Source organism: Stegodyphus dumicola, chromosome 5 (assembly GCF_044657685.1).
Source record: "Stegodyphus dumicola isolate Sdum_Otavi_A_Nest chromosome 5, ASM4465768v1".
Lineage (NCBI taxonomy): Eukaryota > Metazoa > Arthropoda > Arachnida > Araneae > Eresidae > Stegodyphus > Stegodyphus dumicola.
The window spans coordinates 34,023,834-34,044,704 of NC_140772.1; the positions used below are offsets into that span (position 1 = coordinate 34,023,834).

Here is a 20,871-nt window from a genome sequence, read left to right on the forward strand (position 1 = left end):
TTTAATGTTTAACTTTTCTATTGCATTGCCTGTGCATCATTATCCCCAAGTTCTTATGTAAATATTCTTACCAAGTTTATTCAATCATCCAGCAATTCAGACCTTTGTACACTACAATCTTATTGCACAAACCATTATAAATTACAATCTTATTGCATAAACTTGCTTCAGTAACATTATGAATTATAAATATCTGTTTTAAATATAAAATTGTTCCTTTTGTTAACATGTTCAAAATTTATTTTTCAAACTGCTTTCCTGTAAACTATTTATATAGGCAAGCTGTCTTTGTCTGCAAAGTCTAGGTATCTTTAAATTTGACATCTGTCAATTACCTCAGGATTTAAACTCAGGTTAGCTTAAATTTAATAATATAAATGCCAATATAAGCAACTTTAGTGTCCAAATCCATAAGTCCAAGAAATATTATTTTAATGCATATATTACATTTAATAAAAAGTATTAACTATATTAATTTAAGATTTTAATTCAATAGATTTTTCCAAAAACTTAAGTGCACAGAAAAAATCTATGCAGAAGAAAATATAAAAATTTTAACACACAAGTTAAAAATTCAATTTTTAAAACTGATAACGCATGATCTAATTGGCATTTTTAAAAACACTTCCTGCCTATTTTTATACTTCCACAATGCTAACTCTTTTTTAAATACTTTTTATTTACTTAAATTTTGACTACACAAATTTAAAATGCAAAAGCAAAAAGAAATGATAAAATATCTCTTTAACTTAGCAGTAGAGATTTGGAAATCATCAATCATGTATTTAAATAATTATTAGCTAAATTTACTTAGATTCATGATGTTATTATAATGTTCATGTGTCTATTTTCATTAACTTTCATTTATAAAAGTAACATTTACATTATTAAAGAAAGCAAGATATAAGCTAATATAGGCACTCAGAAGGTTAAATTATCAACTTTATTTGTTTACTGCTCTAATACCAACACTTTTTTACATCCTTAGGAGAATTTTGAAATAACTACTTAATACATTAACAACTTCATTGGTCAATACTACTGCAAAAAAGGAATTGAGTGTAAAATTGGGGAATAAATAAATACAATTTAGTGGTTTGGTTTATTTCATTACGGCAAAGCACTCTGGGATTATCTGCCTAAGGCAAGAGATATCTGTGTGGAGAGCTTTTTAAGAGAAATTTATCTGTATACATGTTACATATGAGAAAAACTACCATGCAGCCAGCTCATTCGTGAAATTTAAACCCCAGACCAAACTACCAGTAAGGGTAAGTGCAGAATCACCAACTGCTTGGCACATTTTTAAGAATTGCACAAACTTTGTATCCATGTACACATTGACTTGTTTTCACTAAAAAAATAATTGCACAAACTCTGCATTGCATACTCCCTTAACTTTGTCTATGTACACATCAATCTATTTTTCACTTAAAAAGTCTAAGGAAATTGACAAAAATCCGATTTTTCTTACTTTTGTAAAAAGCACCAAACTAAACATACCAAATAAATGGGCAATTCTGCACTTCACTCCTACCAGTATTCAGCAACTTGGGTACTGGTAGACCAAAATTACTGAACAATCAAAATATTTCCTTCATATCCTACTTCAAAATTTATAGTTTTTAACAGGCATTTATATTATAGTTTATTGTCAATCAGCATTTACATTTCTAGCCTAGATTCTTGCATGGAATTCATGGTGAATATGAATTCTCAACAAATGAACTCGGCTGAAATGGATATGGAATTAAATGATATTCAAATGGAGCTACCAAGGAACATGGTTTTGGCAAGGTGGCAACTGCAATCCAGCTTAACAAACGACTCGACGCAAGAATCCTCAACAGTTTTGCCAAACAAAATTAAATCAACATCGTAGGAAATATTTCTCAATTTCTATTATCAGAAAGCTACAGTCTTCTATAAAAAGTCATTATGAAAGGTAAACAAGAGTAACAAAGCAAGTAAAGTTAATGAAAATTAGATATATAAGAAAGTAATGGATTATCACATTATTGGGAGTGACAGCTAAATTTAACATATGTACATGTCTAAAACCTTTTTCAGCAATTACCGCATATTAATCTTGTTTAAACGATTGCCATTTTAAATCTATGCATTTACATCAAAGCAAGCATGGCTTTTACATACTGAACATCTGCAAAAGAGTAAATTGCATTTACACCCAAATGTAACTGCAACTACAAGCTGCAGAAACATTTGGAATACAGAAGCTAGCATTAGTTTCTGAAAATATTGAACTTACGGCAATTTACATAAAAAGTTTTCATAACTAAGCATATTACATGTATAATAGTTTAGGTTAAAGGCTGCACATTTCTACTATAAAACCCACAAAGTTCAAATTGTAAAATTGACTCTTTTCATCATTTTAACAGAGTTTATTGATTACATAACTATAAATTGTCAGATTTGAATAATTCTTATTTCTTGTATTAGCTGAATACTAGAAATTATATCAGCACATTTCATTAAAAACATTAGAAATATCACCACTTTAATTTTATATGGTTATTTCATGTGAAATAGTGAAACGGATCAAGTATTGCACAATGTGACAGACTTCCACAATTAAAGGACCCAAAAACCTGCAAGTTATTCTCTGGTGTACATCTTTTTCGATTCCACCCTTCCTAAAAGCTTACTGTTCACATTTCATACTTGCTGCCAGATTTTAAATCCTGGAGAAGAGATCTTCATTTATAATGTGTCAACTATACATAAAGCACCAAGGAATTGCACTAAAAACTTAATTTCACTGTTTATTACTTTATTATCTTTCAGTATGAGAGAGAAGTAACTTAAAATTCATCGTAACATTATAAAACAGTCGCCAGAAAAATCTTTCAGCTTTGACAAAACTAATGAATCAATTTTTTAGAAATAAAAATGCATTGAACAGTTGTTACAATTCAAGTACTTTGTCAAAATTTAAATACCAAGTTTACCTTCAAATATCTGCCACCAGTACAATTCATATTTTAATAACTCCACATTACAAGAGAAGCAATGTTCATTTTCTATTTAAATATGAAAAATAACTAAAATTTTTTTTGACATTTTCCCAACGTTGAACAGAAAATATTACTGAAGTAATCCCAGTTCGACACTTTACTAAACCTTTTTCATATACTTTATGCAAAGCTCCCAAGGAAATTTCTAGTTAAACAAAAGCAATATTACTTACTTCCAACACAAATTTAAATTTATCGAGACTATTTTACACATAAACACAAGCCACAAAACGTCAAACACAGCGACCGCGTTCAATGTCAATGGCAGACATGCGTGAAAAAACTAAAAACAGCGCAGTTTGGAATGGTACATTTCATTATTACAACTGAATTGTCTCCAAACCATTTTAAGTCTTTTTCTCAGTTTTCTTCGGCAGGAGAACAGCTTGGATATTCGGCAATACACCACCTTGGGCAATAGTCACACCCGAAAGAAGTTTGTTCAATTCTTCATCATTACGAATAGCTAGCTGGAGATGGCGAGGTATTATACGAGTTTTCTTATTGTCTCTAGCAGCGTTGCCAGCCAATTCAAGAACTTCGGCGGCAAGATATTCAAGAACAGCAGCTAGGTAGACAGGAGCACCCGCACCAACGCGTTCTGCATAATTACCTTTGCGTAAAAGTCTGTGAATGCGTCCAACAGGAAACTGCAGTCCTGCACGACTAGAACGAGTCTTGCTCTTTCCTTTCACTTTACCTCCTTTACCACGACCAGACATTTTAAAACAGAAATAAAAGGTCAACGCACTATAAAGAATAGAAAAGTCTGCAACGCTGCAACCTGGGATAAAACAAGTTCACAATAAAAAAAAACAGTTCTGCGCATCATTATATAACCTCGGTTGAATTGTAAAAGCAGCCAATCAGAGTGAATTGCGTGTTGGCCAATTGGAAGAAATCTTCAGTCTCGCCCTCTTTAGGGGTTTTTACATATGTAAATGAGCGTCACCATAATAATAAAAATAGACGTTATGAAAAATATGAGAAAATAATTACAGAGAAACGTATAATTTGAAATTCTAAAACACAATTTTTAGTTTTGTATCACACTGTAGGGATGCCGTAAAATTATAATGAGGATATGATTTCATATTTTGCTTAAAACAGTTATAATCAATTTAATCAAATTTAATTAATGGACTGCCAAAAATTACGTGGCACATGCAAATTTTCTAGGTTTATAATAATTAAGAGTTAACATTAAACCCCGGATGGTAAATAAAAAGCATAATTAAATTAAAACTCTTGCAGATTTTTAAAACAATTAAAATATTGCCCCCGAAAACTAATTGCTTAAACATGGTGACTTGTCCCGCATCGCTTTCCATCTGATTCAAACAAAATTCACCAAAAAAAAAAAAAAAATCTCAGTTTTTATTTGTTTGCTTTATTGTATATTTCTTTCAATTTAAGTCATTTAATTTTTTCGTGTTAATAGTGCGTAGTGCCTCTTTAATTCTATAGACATACATAATTTCTTATTCAGTAACAAAGTTCCATTGTTCAAGTCTTTTGATTGCCGCATCGCAAATTCTCATTAAACTGTCAGTCGCAATTTTTTCATTCACCGATAGTGCTATTTTCTGGGTTCAGAATTATACTATAGGTTTCGCAGTTCGTTTGTTGACTGATGACTGAGGCATTGTCATCGCACAGAAAAACTTCTATCGTCTTCATTTATTACCACTTCTCCACAAATTTCATTAACTGGAAAATTTTACTTTTTGTTTCCGATATTTTAAAACCTTCAAATTTGTGTATATCATCATAAAACTTAGTTAGCTTCTGCTGCACATTATTGGTGATTATCATGAGATTAGCTACTTAGAAATGTATTCCGCTAACTTCTGTCTTGCTTCTCTCGAATGCTGACCAAGTTAAACATGAATTATATTGGTTTATTTTTTATTATATTTATGACTATTTCCCGCACATGATTAAGACTTATCTGAGTGCCAAATAAATAAATTCCCACATATAATTAAAACTTACCTGCTAGTCATTTTACAGCCCAGTGCAGTCTCTGTGGGACTGAAATTCTGCTGCCATGCAGCTGCCTAAATTCCAAAAGTTTTGCCACCTCTAAATTTTGCATCCTAGTGCCTTCTCTAAACCAGCTCTTGCACCAGTCCTGTGCTTAGCTGAATACCAAATCAATTAATACCATTTCAGATAGCACTAAAGGTAATCTTGTGATCTATGAGCACCGTTTATAAAATCTATTTTTTTCATATGGAAAGAAATTTCTGTTAAAATTCTCCTTGTCAGCATACTCAGCACTTCGGAGCAGAATTAGCTGAAGTATGTAATCATTGTCAAGCATAAATTCAGCTTTAAAGTTTACCATGCTCTTTGGTATTCAATTACTAATACTCTTTGGTATTCAATTACTTACTAATTAAAAAAAAATTAAACATTGCTACATTAGTCATTCTCAGGCTGCAGTGTGGTGATAATCATGGGGAGATGAAAGTAAAAGTAGTAAAGAATGATGTCTGTGCTGAAGTGAAATTGAGAATTAGGACTATTCACACATTTTATGATGAAAACCTATCAAATGGACAAGCGTAGATCATACAAAGAATTTCTTCAAAAAAGGGGGGAAAAAAAGAGATGTGAAAGTCTGGATTTTAAATCATTCTGAATACTGTACGTCTGGATTTGGAACTTTATACTGTATTATATTGTTTATTTTTGTCACTGAACTGTACTTCAAACTTTGCAATTTACTGCCTATACATGGCTGACTTCATTAATTTTATGACTTTGCTTTAGTCCTGCACATGCTATAGCCCTTCTAGTCTGATTTGCAATGTCTTGATCGTTCCTCAATCCTTCCGGCTGTCTTGCTTTGCTACCTCCTTTCCTTTCAGTGGTCATGACAGTTTCACATGATCTGCGTTAATGGCCTTATTCATTATTGAGACAGACACATCGTGCTTCACACAATATTCCCGGCATAACTTGTTTTGACTTGACTCGTATGTCAAGGCTCCCTCTGGGGTCACATTAGCAACTTCAAGAATCTGTATCTGTATTACTTATACAGGATACAGTTTATAATATCTTCATTAATATGTGTATTATTAATGAGTATATAATTACAATACTTTTTCTACAGAAAGCCATTTCTTTAAATGAAAATATGATTTTAAAGGCTATTTGCTCTGTTCTTAAGTGTTAATGATTTTATCTTTAGGATAGATTTGTATGCCAATTAGCCAAGAAGTGTTGTATTTTAATAAAATAAAATTTATAAATTACTTTAAAGACATCAAAAGTTGTGTAAAATTTCTAGTGTAAATACTGAGATTTTATGAGGGCATAAATACAAAATATTTAATTTATTTTGCTGAATACCAATTATTTAAAAAGTTCTATTAATGGATAGAAGTTAGCATTATATGTACTCAAAAGCTGGCTACAGTTTTTACATATTAATGTTCTTCAACACTGCATGCCATATAAAATAAGAAATGCATGTAATACAATTTTTAAAGTCTGAATTGGAAATCTTTTCATTTAAGGTTCATAATCAATTTTTTTTATCAGAATCATAATTTAATTTTACTTGGTTTATGTAGAGAGCATTATGTATTATAATTAGTTATAAATTACCGATTCACCTTGATAGTACTGATAAAAATCACCTGTGGTAGAGTTGATGCTGATATTGGCAAAATTAGAGAACCAATCTCTCTCAGTTTTAATTTACAAACATTGCTGGTGTGTGGTATAAATTCACATACAAGTTCTATTTCACACAGAGAACATTCAACTTAAATAGTTTATGAACTCAAACAATTCACAAGACTAGTGTTAATTTTATTTAACACAATTTGGGAAAAATTGGATATGGAAGAAAGACATTTCTTTATATTCAGAAAGTTCATAAATTTGAACTTGGTATTATAAGAATCAGGCTTTTCACATATTTATCTGGACATATTACAGTCTCAAAATACAATTATCTGATTTCATATTTTTGCATGCACATTCTGTTTGGAGGAATAATCAAATGTATGTAGCATTATCTAAGTGTAAAACCAGCAAACTGATCTAGACCTCCAAACGGCAGCTGTCTGTTTATGAAATAATATATATAATTTACAAGATCGTAGTTACTACTGAGTGACCTGAGGCCCTGAGTCGGGTGGCAAAACACTGGAGATTTTATTTTAAAAGACTGCAAAATTAAACTTCATTAATGATACTACTAATACTTTTATTTTTCGAAAAGAGCATAAGCTTGACAATGTATACATAACATACTAACTTGATGTATGCAATGTACTTAATAGTTCCTGTGAGTGCAGCTAAAGCTAAAAAATCATTCTCAAAACTGAAATTAATAATAATGATAAATTATTTGTGAAGCAGCTATGGGATAGAAACGGTCAACAGTTTAGCCTTGCTCTTGTTTGAGAATTATCAAGCTCAAAAAATTAACCTTGATAAAGTAATTAATGAGTTTGCTTCCTTAACAGTTTGAAAACAGATTTTTTTCTAATCCAAGTGTAAAAATAAAACATACTGAATAATTTGCTAGTAAAACTTTTACTTTAATCATGCTATATATATTTCATATTATGCTGTGTATGATGTCAAATAGCTTCAGGTATCATATTTTGGTAGGTACTATTCGGTTTCGAGGGCCGTAAAAAATCGCCAAGCTATTGTTAATGCCAATGCTGCCAAAAATAATTGCGGCAACCCTAATAATTGCGTCAAGAAAGGAAGTATTATAGTAAATAACTAATTAAGATTGATGTTATAATTTAGATGAAAGGTTAATTTCATATAATACTTTTTTATTATTATAATTTATATGAAAAAGGCTAAACAGGACTGAATGAAAGCATAAGAGTAAATAACTATTTCAGATCATTATTATAATTTATATAAAAATTGCTAAACATAACTGAATGGATGCCTGTATCGCTATTTCGCTACCGACTTATCGCTAAAGCATAATTTCATCTCGCTGGTTGTTCAAACGTAATTTTCTATAATGAATGATGCCTTTTCTTTGAAAATATTCTCGGTAAAGTGCAGAATAGCTCACTTACTTGTTTGCCGCTTTTTACAAGGGTAAAAATCAATTGGATTTTTGTCAATTTTATTTTACTTTTTAAGTGAACATAGGTCGATGTGTACATAGATAAAGTCAAGGGTGTGCGCAGTGCCATTTTTGTGCAATTCTGGGAATTTTTTTTCAAGTGAAAATAGGTCGATGTGCACATGGATACCGAGTATGTGCAATTCTTAAAAACGCGTCAAGCAGTGGGCGATTCTGCACTTTACCCAAAATTCTATTGCCGACTTTTCGTCATGGCAATTCCCATATTGTTAAATCCATAGGATATCAAAAAAGGATTTAAAATCAAAAAATGATTTAAAAATTAAACTAGTATTTCAATGGCGTCTTAAGAAATACAGAACTATATAAACTTACGCAATCTGAAATCAGCGCGTACGCTAGATTTGGCGCGCTGTTAAATGGGCGCGTTTGCTAGATTTGGCGCTTTTGCGCATACATTTTCGCTGCAATTTTTTTACGGCCCTCGAAACCGAATAGTACCCATATTTTTTTTTATAGAATTAAGGAGAATAAAAAATAATGCATAGCAGCATGCATCAAACAGGCACATTTTTTCATTTAAAATCAAGTTTATAAAGCTACTTTAATTATTAATAAAATAATCAGTCATAACTAGGGGGGGGAAGTGGTTAGGGTTAGGAGAAACAATGAAGAGATTGCCTCATTGTCATCTGTTTTCCTGGGGTCCCCAAATCTTTAGTAATCAAAATCCCAAAACTCTGATAATTTATCAATTAATTAAAAAGTTTATTGCTTTATTAGGAATACTGGAGTTTTATGGAAGGCCACCAGTAAGGATATATAAAAATAAATGAATAAAATAATGATAGATAAAACAATAAATAAAATATTAAGGGATAAAAATATTTATAAATAAAGTTAAGGTAAATTAAGTCAATAAAGTTAAATTGATAAGTAGATACTAAATTAAATAAAAATGAGTAAATTTAAAAATTAATAAAAATTAAGTGAAATAATATGAATGAAAGATGAGTAAATTAACAGAATCAAAACGTGATACCTGTGATAGGAAGAAGGTAAGTATTTTTATCATTCTTCACATACGGATAAAATTGCATGCTTGGCAGTGTGCAAAAATTGCAGAGTGCAATTTTTTGTTTTAAATTTCTGATTCCAAATAAAATGATTCATTGCAAAGATGTATAATTAAAATAGTTAATGACTATTTTACTATTAAACTTAATGATTTGGTTGATAGGATTTAAGTTTGATTTAATTTAATGATTTGGTTAAAACTGACTCATTTTTCATAAATTAAAATTTTTAAGGTAGATGCTGCATGCTCTAAGATTATGTTTCTGCAAAATTTATAAATTTTACTTTCATTTATGCGCATAGTATGGTAACTATAGAAAATTATACAGTCAAAAGTCGTTAATTCGGACACCCATAATCTGGAATGATCTATAATTCGGACCTCAAAGCTAAAAACTTTCTGCACATGCACCACGTTAGCACATGCGCACAGGCGTTTTATGCGTGTGCGCAAGTGCAGAATACGTTTTCGCCTGTGCGTTTAATGTATAACGGACGGTGTAAGCTAAAATTATCTAATTATCTATTTTAGTTAATGTTAATGATTGCGTTGTTCCTTAATCTTCGAATTGGATCCCGCGGTAAAATCCTAGTATACGGTGCAGCCTTGGCGCGATTTTGAAAATTATCGCCAACACCAAAAATTATTAAAAGAACGGATATTCAGTATGTTTTATTTATTGCTGAACACTGGTAGTTCGGTCCGAGGTTCGAATCCCGCAAACGGGCTGGCTGCATGGGCGTTTTCGTGGTTTTCCCCATGTGTAACGTATATACGAGCCAGTTTCCCTTAGAAAGTCCTCCACAAAGGCATCCCTCCCCTTAGGCAGATAGCCCTAGTGTGCTTTGCCATAATTAAATACACCAAAATACACCAACAGTTTTAACAGTCACTCTTCTCTTTCCTCACAAGAAGTCTTATTAATCCTTTGTAAGACTCTTAATGGCAGGGCATGTTGTGTACGCTTATTTAATTCGAAACAGCGTTATTTCTTGATTGACTAAAATAAGATTTCATTTCCCTGCCTACCATGACTTAGAACGAAGCCGCGGAAATGCATTATTTTCTTGCACCAGTGGTCAGGTTTGGTATAAATATCGTAATTTATAGTCATCTGAATTATAATGTTGACTACCACATTCTCCGGGCCTAAATTCCTGTAATGAGATTTCTTAATGGTAAGATCTATTAAAGAGCTGTTCAAATTATCTCGATTTTAAAAATCCCATCGAAGTTGCTTTTCAAGCAACTGCAAGTGAAATATTAACAAATATTTAAAAAAATGTTGAAACCAGATATCTCAGTGTTATCTGTCATGGATGACAAACTCTGAAATCTCATCCCTTGATGGTTTTTTTTTTTTTTTTTTTTGTATTCCTTTTCAATAAACCCAAACAAATTCGGCTATCTTGAGTCTTTGGATCATTCCCATCTAACAATGAGCTCACAGTATACATGTGAGAGTGTGCATATGCTGCGTGAGGGTTCTCGCTTCCTTTGAGTAAAATTTTCAAAGTGTTAATCACTTAAAGCCTTTCCGTGATAATGCATTTTTTTACATTCTTCCCTCTGTATGCTTTTTACGTGGGAAATACTTATTACATAGCATGAAATAAGGGAGAGATCTTTACACAATGCGCCAAAGTAGCACGCGAGGGCTTCTTGCCAATACACGCGAGTTCTTCAAACATTTTCTTCACTCAGAGTTTATCAGACACAGTGCGATTACCATATAAAAAAAAAAGGAAACTGGCTGGTGCAATGTGGGGCTGTCCCAGGACACTCTAAATCTCACTTACAACACCTGTATAAAACCAGTTCTTAAATATGGCAGTGAACTTATGGTTTCAGCTGCGCAGACCAAGTTGGAAGTCCTGGAGAGAGCCCAGAATAAAACTCTTCACTTGATCACAGAAGCGGTAGACTTGTGTCAAATTTGATAGCAGCTTTACAATCCTTTCATTGCTGTTGAGATAAAGAAACAGGCAGTTTATATATAGTGATAGTATAGGCACATTTTTTCACATATACTATCACTATATACATATTATATACTATGTATAACTATATATATTCTTTGAATACCTGTTTACTACTCATCGTATATGTCCCGTTTTTACTGCTCATCATAAAAGTCACCAAAAGTAGCCAAATCCCGTGTGCAGCGAATACTAGGATTAAACCGATCCAGCTTATTATTTTTTGCAGACTGTAAGAGCAATTTTATAAAAGTAAACTTGAACTTTCGATTATGTCAAATAGAATATCCGATGCTGGAACTTCCAAAGGATCTAAAAAACAAAAGTATGTTTCGATGTCCAACAAACAAAAAGTGGAATTGCTGCAAAAAATGGATAAAGACATGAAGAATGTGACAGAGATGTTAGTGAAAACGAAAAAATTTCGATTGACAAGTTAGTCGGTATTCTCGGCACAGCAATTAACGGGACTTGAACAGCGGAACTTTGTAACTGAACAAGAAATTATGTCTTTTTATAGAATTAAAGAGAAAGTATTATCACATAAAATGAAGCAACTTAAACAACTTACATTGAGAGAAATGTTTAATAAAGTAAACAAATAAATATTAAGCTTTTTTTTTTGTAAATTTTGATACCCTTTAGATCATAATTGTTCTTTATTTCATAAATTACGGTTTCATATTTTTAATTTTAGAATTTCTGCATGCCATCTTACGAGATTTAAACTGATGATCTATAATCCGGAATCGCCGAAGTCCCGACGAGTCCGGATTAACGACTTTTGACTGTATTCTTTATAAGCTTTCTTTTTTTCTTAATAATGATACCTGATAATAAACTCTTTTAAGGTTATTTTTCTTCCCTATGCAGTTGACTTGTGTAATCATGCTTTTAGAAAATCATCCCTTAAAATCTGTCTTATAGAATTTTTTCTTCAAACAATATTCTTCTTTTTTAAATTATATATCATTTTTCTTTTTTTAGCATAGAAATTTATGTAAAATCATTTTTTTCTTAATACCATATTTATTCAAGTATTTTTCTCCTTAGTACTTTTAGAATAGGATGTAGAATTCTTTTAATTATTCATATAATTTTTGACTTAATCTCTGAATTCAGAAAATTGACTCTGTCAATATAGAATGATACATTCCTGGACTGGACTAACTGGCAGATTCATTTCACAATTTGGTAAAGTTGCTGAACACTGGTAGTTCGGTCCGAGGTTTGAATCCCGCGAACGGGCTGGCTGCATGGGCGTTTTCGTGGTTTTCCCCATGTGTAACGTATATACGAGCCAGTTTCCCTTAGAAAGTCCTCCACGAAGGCATCCCTCCTCTTAGGCAGATAGCCCTCGAGGCTTTACCATAATCACACACATACACACACATTTCACAATTTGATTTATATTTGGAAAACACAAAACTAAATGGAAGTATCAGGACAAAATTCCTCGGGGTTATAATGGACAGTAAGTTAAATTTTTCGGAGCATATCAGTCACAGTGTGATTACCATATAAAAAAAAAGATTGCCTAACTTAAGGAAACTGGCTGGTGCAATGTGGGGCTGTCCCAGGACACTCTAAATCTAACTTACACCTGTATAAAACCAGTTCTTAAATATGGCAGTGAACTTATGGTTTCAGCTGCGCAGACCAAGTTGGAAGTCCTGGAGAGAGCCCAGAATAAAACTCTTCACTTGATCACAGAAGCAGTAGACTTGAGTCAAATTTGATAGCAGCTTTACAATCCTTTCATTGCTGTTGAGATAAAGAAACAGGCAGTTTATACAGTTGCTAGACTAAAATTATTTCGGCAGGCAAATTGGATGCAAAGCAGACAAGTGGGCATACCCAGAACTCAGATTTCTCCAGTTGAGGTTTGTGAAGATTTAAATCTCAATATTCCTGTTTAAAATACCAATATTCTTGTAGACCCAATGGAGTTTTTGGAAATACCATATAATCTAAAAGTGGGTGAAACGGGAAAAAAAAAAAAAGCACACTAGATATTATTCTAAAAAACAAATAAAAAATGCCATGTCACTATTGGACAATAACTATCCTGAACCAAAATGGATACATGTAGTATTTACAGATGGCTCTAGAATAAATAATGCTGCTGGTGCAGGTATACATTGTAAACTATTTTTACAGTATGCCTCAATGGGTTAATATTTTTCAAACTTTGGTGCATAAGTTCATGGGGTCTTTTTGGTGGCATCTGATTTTAAATCTAAAATTGAGTTTTTTACAAAGGCCATCATTCTTGTTGATTCTAAGTCAGCCATAGAGGCAATAGCTCTTCAATACCATTCTGGGCCTCCTCTTGTGTCAAAAATAAAATGAGATATCAGGGAACTAAATAGGAATGATAAAACAGCAGACTTTCAGTGGATACCATCCCATGTAGATATTGATGGTAATGAAAAAGCAGATCTCTTGGTAAAGAGGGGTACGAAGTTATTTATTGAACAGAGTTCCAGTCCTTTGCTTTCACAACACAGAACTATCAATTAAATCTATGGTAAACTTTGAGAGAATATCAGGAATGACTGGTATGAGTTCACTCACAGGCTACATAGAGAGGCTGTGGCTCATTTCGGACTGCATATAGGGCATGACTGCTTAACTGAACATCTCAGCAGAATAGACATACGACTGATAGTCAATACCCCATTTGTAAAACAGACACTATGAATAGGCAGCACTTGCTTTTGTCTGTCTGGATCTTGACCCTAAGTTATAATAAAGTGATGATGTTCTTCAGCTGGATTGAATGGCCAAGGATCTTATGTCCTGAGTACATGGTTGTTTCACTTCTAATCACTGAGGATTTTTTAAGGTTTTAATTGTGAAATTTTTATGTCTTAATTTTTTAGTATTGTAAAAACTTGAATTTTAGTGCTGTAATTCTCAAGTGTTTTAAACATTTTTATGGTGTAATTTTGAATTTTTTTTTAGAGGGAGGTTGAGTGACCTAATGTAATAATGTAAATAGACTGATTTCTGAACTAAGTCATAAGAAACAACAAATATTCTTAGGTATGAACTGCATACTGCATTTATTTAAACATAACAATAAATTCTTCTGATTATTCTGTCTACTATTCTTCAACTTAAGAATTTTGAGAATATATGATTATATAATATTTATTTCTAGTTCACTCTTCTACAGCAGTGGCTCTTAAGCTTTTTAGCGATAGGCATTCCCTTGAATCTAAACATAAGTCCTTGCATCCCCTTGAAAAATGTGTTTCTATTTTTTTTAACTAAGAAATTATATTTATTGCAAGATAATTTATTGGAAAGCGAATAAACACATATAAAAACAATATATATTTTCAACGGCTGTGTCGTTGTTTTTTGCATAATAATTCTTTTGATGTGACTCTATTTTTGAAAGAGCCATGCATAAGTTATCAATAATGTTTAAGCATTTTTACTTTTGCTTTTATGTGCAAATGTGATAAAAATCATTTTACACATAAGCAGGTGGCAGCAAATGGTAAAATTATCTGCAATGCTGCATTTACCTGCTGTGGATAAGGTTTTAAATGTATACACCATAATTTTTCCAAATCCAGTTTTTCATTTGAATACATGTATTGGCTTGTATTTCAACAAAATTATCTTTTATTAAATTGTTATTGTCCACTGAATTGTCAAACAGAAATTAATCCAGTATCCATCTCTGAACTTTGCTATTTCCAGTAGTGAAGTTACTTTTAGTAGTAAAGTTATCATTTTTGTTGGAGGTGTATTGCAATTTCAGACATAATTACTATTTTAATCATTTTCCAGAATAATCAAATAAGAAAAGAAAAGTTTTGCAAAATTCCAAATTTAAACTTGACTCCAGATTTTTATAGTTTTTATATAAATGAAGATAATTTTTCACTTGTTGTTATGTTCTTGCCAAATCCTTGCATTGATATATTTAATGCACTGAGGTGACTAAATATATTTATTACATAGTCTAGTTAAAGTACTGTTTCTCATTTTTGAAAAGACTAAACTACATCACAAATTATATAATTTTCTTCGTCAAATTAAAAATGCATGTGGTCCTTGAAAAGCTTCCACAATTTTGTGTAATAACAAAGTACAGTATGTACAGTATGAACAGTAGTGATTTCTTCACATAAAGCTCGAAAGATACAATGATCAAGTGCTGACATACTTTACTATATGTACTGCAGTAGTTGAACATTCTTTTGAATTATCTAGTAAAGTTTTATATGCAAACATATAATAGTGCATCATGCAATGCATTATTGTAACTTGCAATGTTTTGATATATGAAAACATTTGTATGAAAAAAAAAACATTGATTTTTGCCCAGCACTGCAGGGGCACTTTTAGTGTAAATTGAGCCTATCCACATTTATGGTTATGTGATGTTTTCAGAAAAAGGTTTTTAATATGATTAAAAATATCAGTCCTTTTTGTCATCAACCTTCAGTGGTTCATAAAATAAAGTCTTCCTTTATTTATTTACCTCAGAGCAACAAATAGACTGAAACCTTAGATCATGAATACATTTCACAAATTATTTGAACAGAAAATGCCTCTGATGACAAATGGTGTTTAGAATTACAAATATTCAAGTCCGCAATGTATGATTTTTCAATGATGTTTTGAGGAAACTTGTGACACATAATTAACCCTCTGAACACAAAATGTCGTAAAGTTCCACAAAAGTTGTAAATAAATGGCATTTTCTTGATTATAATTAAAAAAGAACTGTCTCACTTTGTAACTTAATTCCTTTTCTTCTAATGTACATCATACCCCCCCCAAAAAAAACATTAAAATCTGTCAGAAATTTTTATGTGTAATGAATAAGAAAACTACCCTTCTATACAGAATTTTACATCCGGTTAACAACCAGGTACTTCTGTAAAGCTTATTTTAATATTTTCTATTCCTTAACTCTCAACAAAGTCTGCCAGCAAGGATTTACAGGATACTGAATTCAGCCTGAAGGAAACCGTAGTTAGATTAGGTTGGAGGTAGAGACTTTGAGGGCTTTGACACTTTTAACTTTTTTGCATACTATCACATTTACCTGCCCAACCTTGACAAGAATCACCGGACAAAGTGCCATGTTGCCAAAGTAGGTAACCCAAATTTTATGAAAATGCGTTTATCTGACAACCCACTAATGGTCGCACATGCATTACACCAGTGTGTGATGCTGCCATCAATCACAATAGTAATTTGTATGGTTTTCGTTTGTTGTGATTTGTGGTAGTGGTTTTTTTTTTTCTTTGTAATAAATCTTATTGCCACTGTGTACCTACTAATGAAACAGAGAACACTGCATTTTTCTAGAAATAAGGCATCTTGCCTATTACGAAAAGAATGTTCATTCCATGAAGTTAATTTATGCAACTCTGGAACTTTTTTGAAGTTAAAACAAGTCAGTTTGTACACGGTGAGCAGTGCCATTTTGCTATGTAATACCAAAAATTCTGCAATTCTTTGATTTTTTTTTCTTTTTAAGTTAAAACAGATCACTGTGCACGTGATCAGAAGACTGAAAAAATGGAAAGTTAAGAGTACTCTCGAATTATACGCCCAAACCTCCTGCAAAGGCACCAGTCATTGAGGACTAATTTTTAGCCAACCTAATACCTGAAAACAATAGCCATTTAAAAAAAATGGTGAAACACTAAAAATTGCATAAACCAGCAACTACTTAACAAAATTAAAACACACGAAAAATCCATAATAAAACGGTACAAATTACATAAAACAAACATCCATAACAAAACACTCAAAATTTCATAAAAGAGTAACAGATTAACTAAATTAAAAAATGCAATAGACATCCATGATAAAACACTTAATTTGGTACTGTTGTATTACATTATTCGCCTAACTTTGACAAGAATCACCAGGAAAAAGGCTATGTCGCTAAAGTAGGCAACCCAGAATTTTACGAAAATGTATTTATCTGGCAACCCAAGAATGATTACATGTGTATTATGTCAGCGGGGATGTTTCTTGCATTTTTAATTTTGTTAATTCATTGCTGTTTTATGTAATAATAACATGCCATTATTTTTTTAAATGGCTACTGTTTTTCACAACTTTGCGGAAGGGTGAATAATAAAAAGAGTACAGATTTTTAAAAATATTTTATGTATTAATGTACTTTACTAAAATAATAATTTTTCATTTTCTTTTATGATACAGAGTTCAAGAAAATTGCAGTTCAAGAAAAGGGTGAAAGAATCGTTATCTTTTGAGGATGAAAAGTCTGATAGTTATTCTTGTTTAATACATCAATATAGCAGATTTATGCGAGTTTATTTATATAAACTCACATAAATCTGCTATATTGAAGAAATTTTTAATGTAGCAAATCATATTTAACACACACACAAAGAATCTCTTATATGTATTGGCTGCAATGTCATACTTTCTCTGCAAAGTGCTATACGTATTTCATTCTTGGTGTTATCCTGAAATATAAGAATGGGTAAGGACATCATACTAATCACATCCTTCAAACCATTATCTCTTCAAGGACAAATTTTGTACAGTGCAAAAGAATTGTTTAATTTTCTGTTTGAGTAGCTTTTATTCATTTTATATTAGCAGCATTTCAGTAAGGGGGGATGAAGAAAGAAAAACTAAATTACATATTAAAATGTCTACATATATGGCCACTGAACAGTAATGATATATTATGAAAGAAAAGATGCTCAGGACAGAGGATATTCAGGGCATACAGGTTCTTTACGTTTTTTTACAAATGTAACAAGTTTCATCTTATTCAATTTTGCCATTACATTTTGAAGGATTCTTGAAGATCCACTTTCTGAAGATAGTAACTTATACAGTCTTGTTCAATTTCAGGAAGTTGCTTACCTCTTATCTTTTAAATAATTGCTGAATTAATATTTAAACTAAGAAAGCCTCTATAAAAATATTATATTGTGTTGCAAGAAAGTAATTTGGGTTTGCACAAATATATAGTGTTACGTTCATTTTGTTATTCTTCGGTCAATCTTATATATATGTATATTTGTTTTGAGATTTGGCAGCTGACACTTTTAAGTTGCTATAGAAACTAATTCTGTGTATTTTTGTTTACAACAGTTAGTTTACGATCCATAACATACTGTGCAAAAATAAACATTTTCAACATATTTTACTTTATGAAACTATCATAAAGGCAAGAAAGCAGCTAAGGCTCTCCTTAACAGAACACATCTGCTAGAATAGATTTAAAAAAATTCGTCCTGGATATTTTTTACTTGAAGATGACCAATGTTCTGGCCAACCTTTTGAAGTTGATAATGACAAAAATTAAATACATTTATTTAATCAAATTATCATATAACTGTGCCAGAAATTGCAAAAAGTTAAATAATCACACGCAAATGAAAATCATGCAAGATGGTTTGGAATTGTTAAGAAGCTCATTATTTGAGTCTCCATGAATTGAAAGAAATTCATTTAACACAATTAATCAATATTTGTGATGCATATTTCAAACATAATGCTATCGACCGTTTTTAAAAATAAATTATCATCGGTGATCAAAAATGGATGATCTACAGTAACATTAATCAAAAACTATCATGGTTCAAGCATAAAGAATCAGCACGAATCATTTTAGATTTTAAATTACAGTAATTTAACAGTAATTAAATGACATAAGAATTCTGTAATTTAATTACTGGCAAATTATTTCTCTCAAAATTTGTAGCATTTTAATCCTATCAAACAAATTTTGTTTCCGTGTTGGTGCATGTTTCTATATAAACACATACCGAATTCAATTCCAAAAATTGGTTTAAAATCTCAGTCAAGAGACACAGAAAATCCAAATAAAATAAAGTTAAAAAAATATTAAAAAAAAGTGTCATGGCTTAACGTTCCTTGTTTCCATGATATTCTCTTCCAAGGCTTAACACGGTTGTGTGAAATAGTAGATACTGTCAAAAGTCGTTAATCCGGACTCGTCGGGACTTCGGCGATTCCGGATTATAGATCATCAGTTTAAATCTGCTAAGATGGCATGCAGAAATTATAAAATTCAAAATATGAAACCATAATTTATGAAATAAAGAACAATTATGATCTAAAGCGTATCAAAATTTACAAAAAAAAAAAAAAAAAAAAAAAAAAAAGCAAGCTTAATATTTATTTGTTTACTTTATTAAACATTTCTTTTAATGTAAGTTGTTTAAGTTGCTTCGTTTTTTATGTGATAATACATTCTCTTTAATTCTTTAAACAGACATAGTTTCTTGTTCAGTTACAAAGTTCCGCTGTTCAAGTCCTATAATTGCTGTGTCGAGAATACCGACTAATTTGTCAATCGAAATTTTTTCGTTTTCAATAACCTCTGTCACTTTCTTCGCTATCAGAAGCGAATTATAATGACGAGGAATTTGATTTAAATCATATCAAAGATGGAGTACATCGAGATGAAATACTACATTTAATAAGGAATTTTAAGCCAAATAAAATAAAAACATCTGCCCTGAAGATAAGGATAGTGCTGACAGATCAACTTCCAATTCACTGCGCGGCGGCGCCGCGGCGTTAAAGATAAACAAAGTTTAGATAAACAAAGGATATGCCTTTATCCATTTTTTTTTGTATCAATTCCACTTTTTGTTTAATGAACTTCGAAACATACTTTTGCTTTGTAGATCATTTACATATTAATAAATATATATCAGAAATTCTATTTGACATAATCAAAAGTTCAAGCTTACTTTTATAAAATTGCTCTAACAGTCTGCAAAAAATAATAAGCCGGATCCAATTCAAAGATTAAGGAACAACGCAATCTGCAACATTAACTGAAATAGATAATTAAATAATTTTAGCTTAGCTTATACCGTCCGTTATACATTAAACGCGTACTCGTAAACGTATTTTGCGCACGCGCACAAGCATATTCTCAGCCGTAAAGGCCTTATGCGCATGCATAAACGTGATGCATGTGCAGAAAGTTTGAAGCTTTGAGGTCCGGATTATAGATCATTCTGGATTATGGGTGTCCGAATTAACGACTTTTGACTGTAATAGCAATCATTATTATCTACAATAATAGCAAACATTATGCAATGCAGGATATTTGCATAATATACATAATTACGTTTATTTTAATTGATAACTTACGCAATTAAGACATTACTTACATTAAACAATGTAACACTAAAATATTTTATACACAATACATGATGTACTAAAAAATAAAATAATGTAAAATAGTGTATAGTACAGCAGAGTATAATTCTTCTTGTATCTATATGATTTAAAATAATATATTATTTTATATTAATTATATTTATTATTAATATATATAATATATATAATTTAAAATAATCCACAAAAAGATATGTAAAAAATGAAGAAATATAGTTCTTATACTGTACAGAACACTGGCATTAATAATACATTAGTAGTTTCCAAGCATCACAAATATTCTGGAACTTTTGTTATGGTAAATAGAACTATAAATGGTTGAAGAATTGTGTCTAAAAAAGATGTATGCATACAGAAACCAAGATAAGTCAAATACTCTTTACTGACCACTTAAAAATATACTGGTAACAAACACTGCCTATCAGTATATTCATAACCATGAAGAATATAAAACTATAAAACTTCCACATACTGTTTCTCATATTTAGTTACACTAACCCTAAAGTAACA

The 20,871-nt window shown here is 31.3% G+C and overlaps 1 protein-coding gene and 1 long non-coding RNA gene across 3 annotated transcripts in view; both read right to left on the minus strand.

Moving 5' to 3' along the window:
- LOC118183234 (uncharacterized) overlaps positions 1 to 8,245 on the minus strand; it is an 83,646-nt gene extending 75,401 nt beyond the window's left edge. The window contains exon 1 of one of the 2 annotated variants that reach the window (XR_015041099.1): positions 8,111 to 8,245. This is a non-coding gene — a long non-coding RNA (uncharacterized LOC118183234). Of the gene's footprint in view, positions 1 to 5,033; positions 5,198 to 8,110 lie in introns of those variants that run through there. The other variant, XR_004757204.2, reaches the window with a different exon arrangement.
- Positions 925 to 3,844, minus strand: LOC118183233 (histone H2A-like). The gene has a single exon (XM_035352702.2). It carries the CDS (start codon positions 3,758 to 3,760, stop codon positions 3,386 to 3,388), a length of 375 nt encoding a protein of 124 aa, XP_035208593.1. The 5' UTR covers positions 3,761 to 3,844; the 3' UTR covers positions 925 to 3,385.
- Positions 8,246 to 20,871: the final 12,626 nt, after the last annotated feature.